At 41.0% G+C, this 17,948-nt stretch overlaps 1 protein-coding gene across 2 annotated transcripts; it reads left to right on the top strand.

The window, feature by feature from the left end:
- Window positions 1-740: 740 nt before the first annotated feature.
- msl1a (MSL complex subunit 1a) lies at window positions 741-17,541 on the top strand. 2 transcript variants are annotated; one of them, XM_048560685.2, is made up of 8 exons: window positions 741-1,549; window positions 4,873-5,096; window positions 6,630-7,009; window positions 8,867-8,931; window positions 13,093-13,160; window positions 14,497-14,621; window positions 14,846-14,918; window positions 16,164-17,541. In XM_048560685.2, exons 1-8 carry the CDS (start codon window positions 995-997, stop codon window positions 16,252-16,254), a joined length of 1,581 nt encoding a protein of 526 aa, XP_048416642.1. In that variant the 5' UTR covers window positions 741-994; the 3' UTR covers window positions 16,255-17,541. The 2 variants fall into 2 exon arrangements, with proteins under 2 accessions (XP_048416642.1, XP_048416643.1); XM_048560686.2 differs by lacking the exon at window positions 741-1,549 and adding an exon at window positions 1,891-2,084.
- The last annotated feature ends 407 nt before the right edge of the window (window positions 17,542-17,948 follow it).

Below are 17,948 nucleotides of genomic sequence, written 5' to 3'. Positions count from 1 at the left end.
TGTCCTGGACAGGGAGTGAGTATAAGGGTTCCTCACTGTTCTCGTCAGGAAGTATGAGGGTCCCTCCCTGTTCTGGGCAGAATGTGTGTGTTCCTCACTGTCCTGAATGGTGAGTGTGACAGTCCTTCACTGTCTTGGATGGGCAGTGAGTGAGAGTATTCCTCCATGTTCTGGATAGGCAGTGATGAGTGTTCCCCCCCGCTCTCTTGAATGAGATGGGGGGTGAAGAAAGGAGGGTGACTGTGTGTCTTGCATTCTCCTGCTCATGGTGAGGGTCTTCTGCTGCTCTGGAGATGGAGCAAGTGTGAATGTTCCTCCCTGTTCTGGACAGGGAATGATGATAAGTGTTCGCCCCACTCTCCCTGGTCAAGGAAAGCAGTGAGTCAGTGAGTGACTGAGTGTGAGGGTCTTACCCACCCCCCCGGCACAGGGAGTTTGTGTATGGGCATGTGGCCCTCATGGAGATTTCTGAAGAAGGGTCTAGGCCCGAAACGTCAGCCTTTCCTGCTCCTCTGATGCTGCCTGGCCTGCTGTGTTCACCCAGCTCTGCACCTCGTTACCTCATGGAGGATGGATGGTCATTGATGAGAGTCACTTCCTCCCACGTGGTCGGTGCGTGCGGATGACGCTGCGAGAGGGCGGGGCCTGCGCGGTGCCGGGGCCTGCGCGGGGGGGAGGGGGGTGTGATGGGGGAAGGGAAGGGACGGTGGGGGTGGGGGGGAGAGGGACGGGGGAAAAGAAAACAAACCGGGAGGGCAGGGAGAGGGAGGGTCCGGGCTAGAACCAGCACAGACACCGCTGAATGAATGATACCCATTAACAATAAAAGAAAAGACACTGAACTCAAGCGGCCGGCCCGCGGTACCCGAGCCGCGCCCGGGCTCCCAGCCTCTTGCGAGGGGAGATCGGCCGCCGAAGGAAAGCAGCCGCCCGCCGGGCACGGACCGAGCCTCCGCTAGGTCCGGGCGGCAGCCGGCTCGCCCCCCGGCAGGCCATGACCATGAAGCCGGGTTTACTGAAGCAGCCGGGCGGGGTGGCGCAGACCGAGAAGCGGGCGGCGGATTACTCAGCGGCGGCGACCAAGGAGCTCGGCGGCGGCGAAGCGGGAGGAGAGGCGCTCGGCTGCGACGGCGATACGCCTCCGCCCAAAGGCGGCCGAGGCAGGATGAACGGCGGCGAGGCTAAAGCGGTCAAAGGGAGCCGAGGGGCAGGAGCGGGGGCGGCCTGGGGCCGAGGAGGTACGGCCTTGGTCCCCGCCGGGGACAGTGTGGCCCGCGGCGGCGGAGGAGGAGGGGGAGGTGGCGGTGGGGGGCCCGGCGATGGCGCCGCGCCTTTGCCCGGCCTGGAGGCCTTGCACTGGGGGAAAGTGAAGAAGCAACAGCAGCAGATCCAGCAGCCGCCATCGTCTCAGCCTCAAGGCCCGGGCCCCATACAGAGCGCCCGCCTCAAACAGATCGTCCTCCTGCAACTCGACCTGATCGAACAACAACAACAGCAGCTCCAACTGAAGGAGAGGGAGATCGACGAGCTGAAGGCCGAGAAAGAGACGGTAAGGAGAGGAAGGGGAGGGATGGGGGATGAAATAAAGAAGAGAAAACGAAAATAAAATGGCGGAGGCGCATTGAAATGCCCGGTGATAACAATGACGGGCGGTTCGGTGCCGGGGCTTCGGGCCACCATCTTAGAGGGTGTAAGATGGCGGCTGGCCCTGGCTGCCGCAGGGCTCGCCGGGACTTGTAGTTTTCAGGCTTCCCCGCCGGCGTTCGGCGATGACTGTCCGACCTCACGGCCAAGACTACATGTCCCAAGCTGACCGGGGTCCCAGCCTGCAGATCGAGCGACGCATTGGACTGTCAGCCTGTCGCGCGTTAGTGACGTCACCAGCCCTCTGCCTTCCTGCTTGGCCTATAATTTAAAGTCTTTGGGGGAAAGAGAGCTCCAATTCTTTCTTTTAGACCTAGATGAAAGGGCGGCTTCAGATGCTACATTTCTGCACATATGTTTCTCTCTATAGATCTTAATTAGCACTACCCATGGTGCTTTTCAGTACTTTTGCCATTTACAGAGATGCCTCATATGTACAAGTATGTTGCCTTCACTGTTGTGTTTGAAAATTGAACAGTACTGATTGATTTGTGTTCCAGTCATCCATAAACATGGAACACTCTTTCATTGTATTGCCTATCTTGCAATAGAGTATTTGGAGTGATCTGGTGCACCAGACCTGACCACATTTATATCTGAGGAATAAATATGGTACAAGTACAGTGTGTTGTCAGCTTTGTATTTATCACAATGCTAATGTATTCACTGAGTGTAAGTCTTATTTTAGCAAATTGTGATTTTATATAAAAGAATTGTTCTTACAACGTAATAGTAGTCCTTCATACCTTTCGCTCAAATGTCAACCTTGTGTTAATACCATTTTCGGTTTCATTTCAGTTGGATCCCAGTAGATCTGTGCAAGCAGTTCCTTAGAAATCTGCTTTGTGCTCAAAAATGTCAATAATGGGTGTTATCTAATGGTGTAGCAATTTTTTTTTAAACTAAAGAAGATTGCATTTGTGGTAAAGTGTTAATCCTAAATTCTGAGAATTCTTAGTAATTCTGCATCCAAGGCGTTGATCTCGAAGCCTGTCATTAGTGGCCTGAGTAGGTTTGAAACTTGTGTACTAATTATTGTAATGCACATTCATAATGGGAATGTACAGTGAACATATTAGTATCAGCTATTTTAGAAAGTTTTGATCGTGGAGGTTAAGGTATATTGCAGACTATACTTTGGGGTATATTGGAATTAAAGTAAGTAATGTGGAATTATCATAATTCGTATGACAATTAGGATTTTTTCTTTAAAATTGTGCATGTTGTTGGGGGAATGATTCTGCCTACATTGTGATTGAACATCCATTTATTTGACAAGAGATAAAATGGACACCAGACAGGGTTGTTGGGTTAAATATTAATTTGTGTTCCAATTCACCACTGCTTAATGGGATGAAATCATTTATTTCTGCTCTTTTTTTTTGCAATGATTGTATATTTAAAAAGGTCTCATTCCAGTTTTCGTTTTGGTTTATAGGAGGGATGTGTTTGCACTGGAGAGAGTGAGGCGAAGTTTTACCAGGTGGTTACCTAAGTTGGAGAGTTTTATTTATGAAGAGAGAGTGGATAGACTGCGCTTGTTTTTTTTGATGCACAGGAGACTAAGGGGGCGACATGATAAATATTTATACAATACGAGGGACACAGAGTAGAGAGGAAGGAACCTTTCCCCTTGGTGGGGGAATAAATATAATCCATGGGAATTACATGGAGCCGGAAGTTTAGAGTGGATGTGAGGAAATTTATTTTTACTGAATATGGTAGTTATCTGGACCTTACTGTGTAAGGGTTGTACAGGTAGAAACCCTCATTATATAAGAAGTAGGTAGGTGTGCACTCATGGTGCCAAGGCACACAAGGCAATGTCGAACTGCTGGAAAATGGGATTAGAATAATTTGGTGGTTGTTTTTGATTGGCACAAGCTCAATGGGTTGCCGGCCTTTTTCTGTCCTACAGACTCTTTGACTCAGAACATAGGCCACAGCTCAAAAGTACTACAAATTTTGAAACTTATACTGAAATGCACGGTAGAACCTTGAATTAAATGTGTATAATCTCCCAGGCCTTGTTGAATGCAAAAGCAAACTTTAGCAAGATAACTACCATCTGTCTTCTTTTAATTATGTGATTTTTATCCTTTTTCCAGAAAGAATACCGCATAACTATTGCATGTTAGTAGGAAAGCACATTTTTGGGAAAATCCCAGTTACAAAGTTTATCGGTTGCAAGTTCCACGTCACATATGTTTACTGTACTTTTTCAGTGGACATGAAGGACTCGTGTTTGTTAAGGAGCAAATCACTTTTCCTATGGATTAATAGTGTATTGTGTGATAGGAAATAGTATGGTGAATATTTTGCATTTATTTAGTTTTCTAAAGCTGACCATGATATACTGCAGCATTATATTTACAGGTTCTATATGAACCTGTAATACTGGCTTCCTTTAATGTTTAAAAATGAGCTAATAAAAAGTTGTACATTGCACTTGCATTTCTCAGGAATGCAGTCCTCAGCAGCAGAAATTCAGTTTATATTGGAACTCCAGTGTTTAAAAATGGTTTGTCACTTTTCAATCGTCATGCCCGTGAAATAGCTAAGTGCAGGTGGTGTCAGATGTTACAATACTTGTAGCTGATTGTACAACTAGCCTACAGCAAAGTTAAAAAAGATCCTATTTTTACACTAAAAGCAGTAGCAGAGGGTAGGTGATAAACAGCCATATTGTACCTTAATCTTTGTGCAATACCGCTTCAGCTGTTAAATTTGGTTTGTGAAGATTAAAAATAATACTGACAATCTGAACTAAAGCAGAAAATCATGAATAGTCATCAAAAATAAAAAAAGAATTAGGTGAAATGTATTATCAGAATTACCCGTCAAGTTTATACACGGTGAATGGAATTTTCCAAATTATGTTGGAAATTGTAGAGTAAATTAGTAAAGTTATATGCACACCTTTTTGTTAGTGGCGATGAAATGGCGACACTGTTGGTGGGAGGGTGTGAATTCAACTGAAAATGTTTGAGTGTTTTAGTGTTAAATGTGAATATAGGAGTTTCTTCCAGAAATATGAAATTAATGAGGGTGAATTACACACATGCTCTAGTTGTTTTATCTCTTAGCCCCGTAATCCCGCTTTGCCTGAAGGCTTGATTTTGATGATGCGTGCAATTCTGAGGAAGGTGTCTGGTCATATTGGAAGTTTTTGTTTTAAAGTACAAAGCACTTCAGGTCGTTTTTACAAAAAAAATATTTTGTGTACAGCTTCTGGCTCGTCTTGAGCGCATGGAGAGGAGGATGCAGCTGGTGAAAAAAGAGAATGAAAAGGACAAGCACCGATTTGTTCAAACTGTGGATGGGACAGAGGAGAAGAATGCAACAGAAGTGGAGAAGATCCAGCCTGAGCATCAACAGATTACCCCTGAACAATCGCTTGTTCAGGCACAGGGCAATCGAACGGAAACCTACTCTGGGAAGGGATACAAAAGGTACTCTGTACTTCGTGGGTAAACTGCAGAATTTAGTTAAGTTTGAATCAAGGCAGTATGGAGCTGCTACTATGTCATTTGTAGTTTGCAGCAAATGGTGGGAGTGTTCCTCCTCAGGCCCTCCATCAAATTTGTAAAATACTCATGGGTTACAGGAAAGAAAATACAATGTAAACACGTTGTGAAAATAACACTCCAACTTTAAAAGTAAAATGTCTGATTCCTCCTAACTGGTTGCAAAAGCTACAGCACTTATTAACCACGACAATGGTGTAATTTCCATAAAGACAACCTGCTTTTAGACTGGAATTAGATCATTATGTTAAAGTAATTTATCCCTGTTTCAGTTGAAGAATTCCCCAAATATTTTAAGGTGAAGTATAATTGTGATGGGAGAGGAAATTGAAAGGAAATAGTAAGGTTGGTTTGAAAATATACCTTTTGGATCTAAAAGCCTTTGCTGGAACCTGAATTTAACATTTCCCCTTTACTCAGCAGGATTTTGTGGATTTTTCTCTCAAATTGTCACATCTTAGTTTTTAATCAGGCATGAATGTAAGTTGTGTAGTCTTTTAATGTTTGACTTTGTTACTTAGTGTAGCTATTCATCCTTCTCTCCTGTGCTGGCTGGCCATACTGTCTTAAGGAAAGATAAACAAATGGTCAAGGGGAAAAAAATCCTCATGTTGATCTCTCTACTTGCTTAAGTTAGAGTAACTCAACAGTGAAGCGGAAACTTAGTCAAAATCACAGTGTGGACAGCTGTTGAATTTCACCAGGCCCTAGACATTCAGTGAGATAACAAGGTGTAGAGCTGGATGAACACAGACCAAGCAGCATCAGAAAAGTAGGAAAGCTGACGTCTCAGGCCTAGTCGCTTCTTCTCAACCCAGATTCTTCTGAAGAAGGGTCTAGGCCCGAAATGTCAGCCTTCCTGATCTTCTGATCCTGCTTGGCCTGCTGTGTTCATCCAGCTCTACACCTCGTTATCTCAGATTCTCCAACAATGGCAGTTCCTACTACTACTAGACATTCACTGCCTGATCCAAGGCAAGAGAGAATAAGGGATCTCATTAACAATGCTAATAGCCTATTGTTATTGATGCTCATTCTTGCCAGTTGGTCCCAAATTAAAATGTGGAAAGCATTAAAGGTGATACAGATTCACACTTTCAATTTATCATTTGTACATCAAGTGATCATTGTTCTGGTGCTTTTCACCCCTTGCTTCTCTCCCCTCAGCATAAACATTGGAACCCCTGAGGAGTCCTCTATCTTTGGCCAAACAAAGCATCATTGCTCTCTCTTGAATCTATTGGCACATATTGGCCTTTTACTGCATAATCTCACTATAAGATAATAAAGGATAATTGCTATAACAGACCCTTTGAGCAAATAGAAGTTTCTTTCTCCACCTCAGCAATGACTACAGAATAGAAATCATTGGTTATCGTCCTAACTTACAGATTTGTGTACAGCATAGATCTTGATTGACTGTTTTATAAAAACTAATCTAATTCTGATTGCATTCAGGAAATCTACACTAGGAACAACAGAAAGGAAAGCACCAGTGAAAAAGCTTGCAGCTGAATTTTCAAGAGTTCGGACAAAACTGGTCAAATCTTCTCCGCTGAGACAGGCGTCGAGCAGCCCCTTGCCCGACAAAGTTTCAAAGCGAGAACTGCGAAGTAAAGAAACTCCAGAGAAATCCAAATCTCAGACTGAGGGTGTCTACAAACCTTCAACCATATTAAAGACTCCAGGTCTGCCCACCAGCAAAGATCAGCCTATTTCTAATGACATAGAAGAGGAGCCATACCTCTGCACCACTGAGATGTACCTGTGTCGGTGGCATCACCGGCCACCTTCTCCTCTACGAGAACCTTCACCAAAGAAGGAAGAAACTGTAGCAAGTTAGTATAAAGAGTGTGGCAATCTCGAGGCCTTAATACCTTCAATGAATGGCCTGATAATGAGGGGGAAGATTCAAAGTTTTAAGTAGGTGTATTTTGTTTTAGGTATTGCCAACGTCATTACTGAACAGAATGGTGAGATGTAGTTCAGACTTCTTTTCTGGTATGGTTTGTTAATCTGTTTCATTGACATGTACTATAACATAAAGGTATGTCAGTTGTCACAATATAATTCCTGAAATTAATAAGATGCAAGGCAATAGAAAAAGGCCTTGCAGTCTATCATTGTCTTTATTGTGTAAAGGTTGTTGTAACAGAACTCTCTCGTCCTGTGCCTAAACATGTAGAAATCATAATTCTAGCTCAAGTGCCAAAGGTTGTTTGGTATAACCTTGCTTTTGGTGTTTTCATTCCCCTCTCTCTGTCTTTGAAGATTTTGAAACCGTATTCAAGTGATCTTTCCCAAATAGCCTGTGCATCAAATGAATTCCGTGTTCAGAAGTGGGGTGCAGCGATTGTCAGTGGCTGTCTGGTTAATTGCTGAGACAAGCCCTGTCAGCTGTTGGCTTTCACATGTGTACCTCTAGTGCAAGGTGTTGCTGAATATCTACCATAATTGGCAACCTTACGTTTTTCAAATTGCCTTTCTCTGCTTACTCCCAAACCTACAGTATTGGGGGCTGATTTTGTCCTGAAAGTGATCATTTCTATTCAACAAAGCTGGAGGTTTGAGCTTACAGTCTTGTTGCTATGAGTTACTGTGTGGAGAGAAATTCATTGTGCTGCTGGGTGAGCTGAAGCAATTTTTATAAATAGTTTGCTTGCCTATTCGGAAAGTGTCCAGATTCATAAATACCTGTGTTCCAGGCAGAGAATATAGGGCAGCTCTGGCTATTCCACCAACCACCAACTACAAAGTTTGTAGCATTATCTTTCTGGGCAGCTGCAGAGAGAACTGCTGAACTGCAAATCCCATAAGAAAATAGAAAAGCATTTGCTGTAGTTTGTGTATAAAATAAAGAACAGTGGACTGAAGTTCTGAAACAAAAACAGAAATTGCTGGAGAAACTAAGCAGGTCCAGCAGCATCTATGTAAAGTGAAATAGAGTTAACGTTTAGAGTCTGGTGGCACTTCTTCAGACTCTGAAGTCACTGGACATAACTTGAACTTTGCTTTCTCTCCACTAATGCTGTCAGGCCTGCTGAATTTCTCCAGCGGTTTGTTTCTATTGCTGTTATTTGTGCATTGTTTCCAGATATGCAGAATTGGCCCAGCTCACACAGCAACTTGATTTTTAAGAGCCAGGCAAGCTGGAATCCAATTCTCTTTCCTGCTTTGGGAAAGATAGAGCTCTATGTAATGTCCTGATGCACACAACTAGAGTGATTCTTCCCAGCCTTTAGCTACCTGTGTGATTTTTAAATCATTGATTCAAACAGACTGAGTCAGTCCAACAGAACCCTTTTTCAGTTTGAAAGCTTGCTGTGTTTTTGCTGGAACAAAGATGTGGTATATTCCTACCTTGTTTGTTACATGTTGAGTTTTAGAACTTGATAGTGAAACAGAAATGTTGGAATTCTTTTCAGAGAGCTGAACAAGTAAGAGGTAGGTAAAATTGATGCACATGATGACGCCCCCATTACCATTCCTGATTTTTGTGGGCTGGGACACTTTTTTTTAAGTTGTGTGATCAAAGGCAGGAAGTATTATGGTTTGAACAATGTTTAGTAGGTCCCATAATACAAAGTATCAGCTGTCCTGACAGAGAGCTAAGTTTCTCCAAGTCCTGTGCTGAACTGTTTCAGAGCAGACATTTAAACCTGGTCTTTTTTCCTTTAAATCTTGTTTCTTTGTAGTTCCATCCTGGAAGGAACACTCGGCGGAACCCCTGGTAGACCTGCAACCCGATGAAATCATTGAGGTATAGCAACAAAATTTGGGAGCGTCTGTTGGTGATTTGTCTTTTGGTGTCTTCATGACTGACTGATTACTGTAGTTCATCTCAAGCACTGCAGTATGCTGAATTGACCTAGTTTTGATTGGTCATTATATCCTGGGATTGCAGCATCCTGCTATCCTTAATGAATGGCTTCAGTCAGTAAGAGAGTGCAAATGTTGACAGCATCTAAACACCTCTGTGGAGATGTTGGTTGTACAGTGATCTTTGAGAATGGGAAAAGGAGGAAAAATATGATATTTCCTAAATAAATAAATGATGGAACTGGCCAGGGTTTTCTGAGGCAGTGCCTTTGTGTATGCAGCTGAAGGGGCGCAAAACCTCCAGTTAAATAGCACACGTTGGTATTGTTTCTGCTTTTGTGTGGGTTGGATGGCTGCAAGTACCCCTCTCTAACACTTTTTAACCTGGAAGCTGTTGAGTCTAGTCGAAAATGAGAATTTCTAGAACAAGAAATGTACTTTCTGAAACATGTTGGAAAATTATAAGATTAATTTCTGGCAGATACACAGACATTGAATAATTTGTTCAGGGCACTGCACCATTGAGAATTTAAGAGTAGCTGTGATACTTCCCTTCCCAGCTTTGAGCCTCCTCATCAGTATATGCATAATCGCTTCCTGTTACTGCTTGCTGTCCACTGCTTCCCTCATCCCCAGCCACGGACCATGCAATGTAAAGAGCAGTGAAGATATTTAACTAAGTGTACTAGGCAGTTTGCTGTCAACAAGAGGATGATGGCAGCCTCTTCCTAGGCTCGCATTTATGCATGCTTATTCTCATCTTCTTCCTTCATAATTGGTCTAAAATTAAAAGGTTGCTGCTGTATTTGGGTGAGGTGATTTAAATGCAGACACTCCACCATCTTAGTGGCTTTGGCAGAGAGAACTGACTGTTGGCAGTCTGAATGTATTCATTATCCTGTGGCCATTTGAATGGAAACTGGGCACTGTCATTGTTGGGAATATAACTGGCTGCCACTGGAGGTGTTTATTTTTGTTGTTTGTTTCAACGTTTGCAACATAAATAGAATATACATTTTCACTGTGAAATATATGAAGTTCCATCATTTATGATATCATGTACGAAATCAAACTTTACACAGATTGATGCAATGTTATGTAATGAAAATGCAGTTATGTTTGGATTCCCAAAATTAGCAGTGAACAATAATCAGGTCCATGATACTTGTGTAATGTTGCAATGAAACAGAATTGTTCACCTGGTCGTGAAGGAATTCTATTTCTAAGGATAACTATGAGAACCTCTAGTGGCAGGAATATGCTGCTGCAGCATGACACAAGAAATTTCCTTGAGGTAAAATGTCTGCCGTTGTAAGCAATAAAGCAGTCCTTTTTTTGGGGGGGGTCTCATTTCAGTCTGCCTAGAGAAACGCTAAAGGAAAATATCACAATTTTTTTTGGTGAAAATGGAATAAGATTCCTTTTAGCTTTATTAACTGTTCACGTACCTGATAACTTTAATGTTTTAACCCAGGCAGATTATTAAAAAGTCCCTGAGCAGTGGGTGTCATTTTCCATTGTTCCATGATCATATGGGTATCAGTGATCGTCACGGGCTGCTTACGTCCACAATTTGAGAACGAAGGTGTTTTTGCACTCTGCACAAACCTGCAGTGCTTTATATGAACTTGACAGTACTTCAGATATCCTATTTTTTTCTTCCAGTTTGTGGTAGAAAACACCTATTGACATGAAAAGATATCTGCTTTTTCATTTGGAACATCTGTGTCACCAAATCATCTGGATCAGTTATATCAGACAAAACACTTTTTGGTTCAAAAATGAATTTCATACATTTAGACTTCATACTTCGTACATTTTAAACAAGAAAGGGAAAGCATGTAGATTATCTCACTGGTGCATTTTTCAGATTGTACTTTTGGAAATCAAAACAACATTTTAGGAACCACCAGTGGGCGTTCCTAATAATGCAGAGGGCTCCAGATCGCTCATTCACGGTGAAATCATGATCATGACCTTGCGGTGCCAACATTGAACTTATCACTTATTATGTTAGTGTTAATTTCAGCAGCAGACTCTGGGCCTCTTTGTCTTCATTGTGACCTTGGAGTGCAGGTCCATAGTTTCTTAAAAGTGGAGTTGCAGGTAGGTAGGATAGTGAAGAAGGCGTTTGGTATGCTTGCCTTTATTGGTCAGTGCAGTAAATATAGGAGTTGGGAACTCATGTAGCGGCTATACAGGAAATTGGTTAGGCCAGTTTTGGAGTATTGTGTTCGATTCTGGTCTCCCTGCTATGGGAAGGATGTTGTGAAACTTGTAAATTTTTCCTAAACCCTTTCAAGGATGTTGCCAGGGTTTGGGAGTTTGACCTTGAGGGAGAGGCTGAATTGGCTGGAACTATTTTCCCCGTAGCGTCGGACGCTGAGGAATAACCTTTTAAAGAAGTTGAGAAAATCATGAGGGGCATGGACAGGGTAAATAACAAGGCCTTTTCCCCAGGGTAGTGGAATCCAAAACTAGAGGGCATAGGTTTAAGATGAGAGGGGAAAGATTTAAAAGGGACATAAGGGGCAACTTTCATGCAGCGGATGCTGCATATATGGAATGAGCTGCCAGAGGAAGTGGTGGAGGCTGGTACAATTTCAATTTTTAAAAGGCATCTGGATGAGTACATGAATAGGAAGGGTTTAGAGAGATATGGGCCAAATGCTGGCAAATGGGATTGGATTTATCTAGGATATGTGGTTGGCGTGGAATGAATTTGACCGAAGGGTCTGTTTTCATGCTGTATATCTCTATGAAGCGTTTCCATAAAGTATAATACCTGGTGCAGCAAGTGGAACTGGAATTTTGTAATATCCTGAACTTGTTAATGTTTGACCAATAATTGTGTATTGTAACGTTAATAATCTTTATGCCTTTTAGCCAATGCGTTTTGCAATATAACATTCTTCAGAACAGTTAGTTCTTTTAACAGGGCTACCACACTGGTGTACGTTGCCTGAGGTGGCAACTCTTTGGTTTTGAAAGCCTTGTACACAATCTGTTCTGCTACAACTTGTGTTTCTTCAACGTGAATTGGCTTTAGTGTGATTGAAGAATTTAGACCACTGTTTGTAGAACATGAGCTTTCCTTACCTGTATTGTCTATAACACATATCCAGCCCCATTGTTTTAAATTGTGCGATTTTCTCAAGGTGAGATCATACAAACATGGAACAATCGTGTTATTAATATTATCAACTGTACTTGATTCTATGGTCATCTACAGTGGCATGATTTTTTTTCTTTCCTTTTGCTCTGTCATTGCCCACCACCACGAACTGTTCTCACCTTGCTCCTGAAGCCAATAAATCCATCATGGGGGTACATTTGCACAGACAGTGCCCAGTTTCCCTGCCCAAAGAGGATGCTTCATGCTGAATGCCAGATGGCTGTCCATCAGTGTATCTCACCATAGGTCTGTCCTTGCCTCATCTCTCCAAAGGAGTGAACTGTACTGAAGTCAAGAACAGGAATGCCCAGATGGGATTGTCTAATGAAATATTAATTAATCTCTCTCAAATTGATGTCATGCCATTTCAGTTTTTGTTTTTAAATTGAAATGACACTAAATGATCTCCACATATTGTTGGATGGGAGTCTCGGTGAGCATATATTTTAGAAAAACCTGCATGTTATCGAGAAAACCTGTGACTGAAATATCCAGAGTTGAATATGAGAAGAAATGACTTGACTACTGGTTCATTGTGGCTTTCTTAGTGAAGCTGAGTATCTAAATCTCAAGTGATAAAACATTAAAAATTATAGTCAGTCCTGGAATTGAAACACTTGTGACATTTGTGTGCATGCAATGAACCTTGAATTTAACTAAATTCTAAAGATGACTGGTATCACCTCATGTAAATGTCTGTTTGGATAGCAGGGATTGCTAATAGTAACACTTTCCATGCCAAGCAGATGTTTGTGTTACTTTATTCTCTTCTACCCTGCCATCCAGACTACAACCATAAAGAGTTTATCCACAGCCAACTTGACTACAATCACAACAGGCTGGCTGAACGAAATTGTATGGAAATCTGTGACTATTAGTTGTGCTTTAACAGTGAAGTGATTCACTAACTTAGTTTATTTATTTTAGAACTTAGACGACTGTGTGTTTGCGAAACGACATGCAAAACTGGAGCTTGATGAGAAAAGAAGGAAAAGGTAATTGACATCCCGGTGTATATGAGGACTTTGCTTTCAATAATAAAGGGAACATTGCCAATCTGAGGACCGACTTTTAATTTTGTCAGTTGTTCGCTTAATTGAAGAAGTAGCAAATTTAAAGAGATTGACTAGCTAATGCCAATGAACTGGAGTTAATTATTATTTCTCATAGACATGACCATGTGTACTGAAGCAGTACACCGGAGTTCAGGTCTCACCATTTTCAACTAGGGTTCACCAGATTTCTTGGATTATAGGTTAAAGACAGTGGGGTGAATTTCATTTCCTAGAAAATAGGAAATGTCTGTTTTCTATAATTGTTAACGTAATAATGCAGGTTGCAACTTTGAAATATAATGCTTTTTAAAAATTGTAATAAAATACTTTTTGTGGCAATAGGACTTAAGTTTTTCTTAGTACCACATTATTATTTCTACATCCATGCCGATCTCTAATCAGAAAAGCAGGACGCACTTCCCTGATATTAAGTTCCATGTTCACTCAAAAGATTGAAGGTGTGCTTTAAGAGGCAGGGTGATACCTATTTTCTCTCAGGCAGATAACATTCCTATCCTACTGACATGAAATACTTTCCAATTGTGAGACATACAGTCTGGAGGCTTGGCTGAGAACTAGTACACTTGTCCACTGGGGATAAGGGAAAGCCCTAATTTTAATGTCCTACTTATCAGAGCAATTCCAGAGAAGGTTATTTCCACACACTTAAAGGTACTTTGAATCCAACATGATCACGTGAACAATTTGTCATTTAAAAAAAACTGGAATATTTGTATTAAAAATAACATGGTACATTGCAATCTTTAAAAATTCACCTGTACAACCATTACTTATTATACTTAAGTGGATTTTAAAGATTTTAATATTACAGAAAGTCAACAAGTTTGAGGTTTGCCATTTAGAATGCACTAAAAAAACTGACAGCTAGTTTTATCTGTGTGTGGTCTGGCTAGCCCATTTAATTGTTTGAGATTTTTAAAGTTAGTATTTCAGCACTGCTGTTACAGCTTGGATTTTAATGACAGCACTATAATCTGAAGAAATTATCTCTGTTGCTGCTAGAAGGAATTTAGCTTTCTAGGATTGTCCACCAGGATTGCAGTTAATATAAATGGAAGAACTCAGCTTCTATTAATTTTTCTGACTGTGTACCTATCGTTTCCTGGAGCTGGTGATGTGGAATTTATCCTGTAGTTTAAGTGGGGCAAATTCACAGTTCCAGGTGCAGCAGAACATTGTGGAACTACTTTCATTAGAGTGTGCGTCCTTCTGATGATATTTGTAACTTCTGTATCATTCTTTATTTTTTCTGTAGGTGGGACATTCAGAGGATCAGGGAACAAAGGCTGCTACAACGTTTGCAACTGCGCATGTATAAAAAGAAAGGAATTCAGGAATCGGAGCCAGAAATCCTGTCCTTTTTCCCTGAACCTGATGATGGTAGGCTCAAATACTGTGAATTGCAAACAGCAATAGATAATATAAATTCTTAAATGTGTTGCAAAGAAAAATTTTACAAATGTGCCACTCACTTCCAGTTCTGGGCATCAAAATCTTTGTGAAACTTAAGTGTCCCACCCCCCAGAAAATTTAACTTTAAATGGGAGACCAAAATTGTTCGGTGCATAATCGTAATAAATAATTCTTTTCTCCTTACTTCATAGTGGAATCGCTGGTAATCACCCCATTTCTACCGGTGGTGGCTTTTGGGAGACCTCTACCTAAGTTATCACAACAGTAAGTTTCTCGTTGATGTGCCGTAATGTTCACTCAGAACCCAGCATTGTGATTAAGATAGTTGTACATTGAACGTTTGAATGTGTATTTTTATGATCAAGATTAAGAATAAAACTTTCTACTCTCTACCCCACAACAACTCTCTCCCTACTCTGCTACATTCTCAGTCCTTGTGCAAGCTACTGAGAATGGCATTTAATGGAGATCTGTGCTGTGGGACAAGTATACTTTATACTTGGATTGTGAATGTCCAAATCTATTTTGTATATGAAATTTACTCTTTCAGGGGAGAGTCATGAAATGAAATCCTGTAATTTTAGGGGAATCATAGTTAACAGAAAATTTTGCTGTTCAGATAATGAACCAACTTTGCAGATATGTAAGATGGCAGATAGTATACAAAAGCTAAGTATAACATAGAAATTAAACTCTGGCAAAACAGATCAAGTTAATCAAAAGGCAAAGTTTAAGCTGATGTATCCAAGAAATCCTTCACTCATTTTGATGAATGTACAGAATGGACCAGTGGGTAGAATGATGGATGCAGAAAAATCATCTCGAATCATTTTAAGATGAGCTCTTTCTGGATTAATCAGTTTGATCGGCTAGTTGACCCCGTTCATCTAAATCTGCTTTGTTTACAGAAATAGTTGTTCTGAACATATAAAATGTTCCAGTTGTTTTCTCTTACTACTTTCCAATGCAGTTGAACATTCAAAAGTCATCAGTTGAATACTGTTAATGAAAACTGATTTCAAGATATACAATGTAGGGGCAAATAACTGCAGATGCTGGAATCTGTACTGAAAACAACAAATGCTGGAGATCAGTTGGTCAGACAGCATCTGTGGAAAGAGTATAGATGACTCGTCTAGATCCACCATTAGCTTGCTCTATCTCCATGGATGCTATCTGACCTGCTGTGATCTCAAGCATATATTGTTTTCAGTTCAAGATATATAAATTATGTTTTCCATATATTTTCCCCCTTATCTTGAATTAAATCACCTGGGTCCAGGCATTTCCCACCTTCTGCACTAATGTTTTTTTTGGGGCTGGTATTGGTTATCTGTGATTGCCAATGCCTCTCAAGACAATCATATTCTGGAAGGTATAGTCAGCAATTTGAAAATAAGCATCTCTTTCTTAAGGAGAGGAGGGGGAAAAAATGCACTTGGAAAGAAGACCTGTATAATTCCAAAGTAAATCAGCCTGGCATTTAACTGTCGTCGTCCTCCTCCGCAGGAACTTTGAGTTACCATGGTTGGATGAACGCAGCAGATGCAGGATAGACATACAGAAGAAACAGACGCCACATCGAACATGCCGCAAATAGATGCTTTGGACAAACTTTGACTTGTATACTGCCGAGTTGCAAACTGTACTGCAAGCCAGCACTTAGGATGCCAACTGGCAGAGAGCTCTGTGGGTTTTCTTAAGGACCACATGCCTGATTGATCTCATTCAGTGTTTATATTGATGTTTATAATTGATCGTCACTGTATCAATAACTGAATAGTCTTGTCTCTTGCCTTTATACTTTCACTTCTCTTACTGAAGTGAAATCAGTTATTTTTCCTGTATTTGTCTGTTGAATTCAGACAGAGTTCTGGTCTGACTTAGTTCATTCTGCAAATTTAACCGTGTACAGAAAGATTTGAGATCTTGTACAGCAATCTTGCACCTTTTTTTAAAAAAAAGTTTGTGTTATGTAAAAAAACATGTTGCAAGCAGTTCTGCTTCCTCAGAATTGGTTATTTGTGTTTCTTTTTCAGATAATACCTGCCCTCACAAGTTGATTAAACCAATGCATTAAAGAGATGGTATCTCTTCTGTCAGTTATCTGAACCTAATGTTCAGACCTGAAAATTGCCAACATTCCTTGTAGCCAGGGAGAGTGTTGGCTAATTCACTGTGACCGGCCATTGTTCGTTCCTGGGACTTGGGTTAGAAACTGAGTTAAGCAGAAGATGTAAATGTCTTTGTTCTCACAGTGGGTGGTGTGCTGCCCTTTCACTTGGAACCCATGGTGAGTTTCAGCTCAGCAAGACAGAAAACAGAGGGCCTTTCGGCTGACAGAAGAATAGTATAAACAACAGAAAACTGGGTTTTTTCACTACTAGAATCTATTCAAGTCTAGCTGAACCCCAGGGGAATTTTCAAAGTGAAATTTAATTTTGAATGGCTCAGAATCCAGTAGATGTAAAATCATGATACAAACCTCAACAACAGCAATAAGAAAGGGAGAGTGGGGATCAATAGACTATTGTTTGAGAGGAGGAATGGACATTTCCAATGGTAGTGGCTTTACGGGAGAGCCTGAAATTTTATTGAACAAGGAAATGCTTTGAATTATTGAGATTCCTGCTGTGCCCAACCTGTGGTTGATGCATCATCACTGGATGCTTAATGGGATTTTTATTTTTCTCATGAGCACAATCACCTTGCACATTATGAACACAAATCCTGAAAGGTAGGGTTTAGGTGAGCCTTCCAGGAAAATTTCCGTGTAGTTCAAGGCTTGTTTTAAATGAGCCTCCAGTTTAAATGTTGTAACTTATGTTTTGGTGGATGCAAAAATAAACATGGCAGGTAACTTCTGTACTCCTGTCACTTTCCTCGAGTAAACTTGCTTCATGCTCGCACAGAACTGTTTTATGTTTTAGTATCCAGAATACATTTAAATCTTCTTGTGAGCTTGCGAGTAAAGCTATTCTTGGGTGACACTGTTGAAATCAGTAGTAGTTCCTAACTCTGCATTTGTCCAGTAGTTTTCTTCTAAATAATAATTAGGAAGATGATATTCTGCTATTATGTAGTGTACTCTTATGTTCTCTGAGCATTCCAAACTATTTCAGAGCTGGTGACTCTGTCATGACACTTTGTACAAAACAATCAGTTTACCAGGCCAGTTTTGCATTGGTGTTGATTGAGGGAAGAATGTTGGCTGAGTCAAATGCTCTGAAAAATATATGACCAATCTTGTTTGCTAGTGTGGGCATGCACATTACATGAGGGAATGCATTACTG

The sequence above is a fragment of the Stegostoma tigrinum genome, chromosome 31 (genome assembly GCF_030684315.1).
Source record: "Stegostoma tigrinum isolate sSteTig4 chromosome 31, sSteTig4.hap1, whole genome shotgun sequence".
Classification (NCBI taxonomy): Eukaryota; Metazoa; Chordata; class Chondrichthyes; order Orectolobiformes; family Stegostomatidae; genus Stegostoma; species Stegostoma tigrinum.
This window is presented reverse-complemented; position numbering and strand designations above follow the sequence as displayed.

Bases quoted from the DNA above. Each gene is read 5' to 3' on its own strand.
- msl1a (XM_048560685.2), top strand. From the start codon at position 995: ATGACCATGAAGCCGGGTTTACTGAAGCAGCCGGGCGGGGTGGCGCAG. The intron at 8,932-13,092 runs GTATAGCAACAA...TATTTATTTTAG, and splicing joins AACCCGATGAAATCATTGAG to AACTTAGACGACTGTGTGTT. The intron at 14,919-16,163 runs GTAAGTTTCTCG...CCTCCTCCGCAG, and splicing joins CTACCTAAGTTATCACAACA to GAACTTTGAGTTACCATGGT.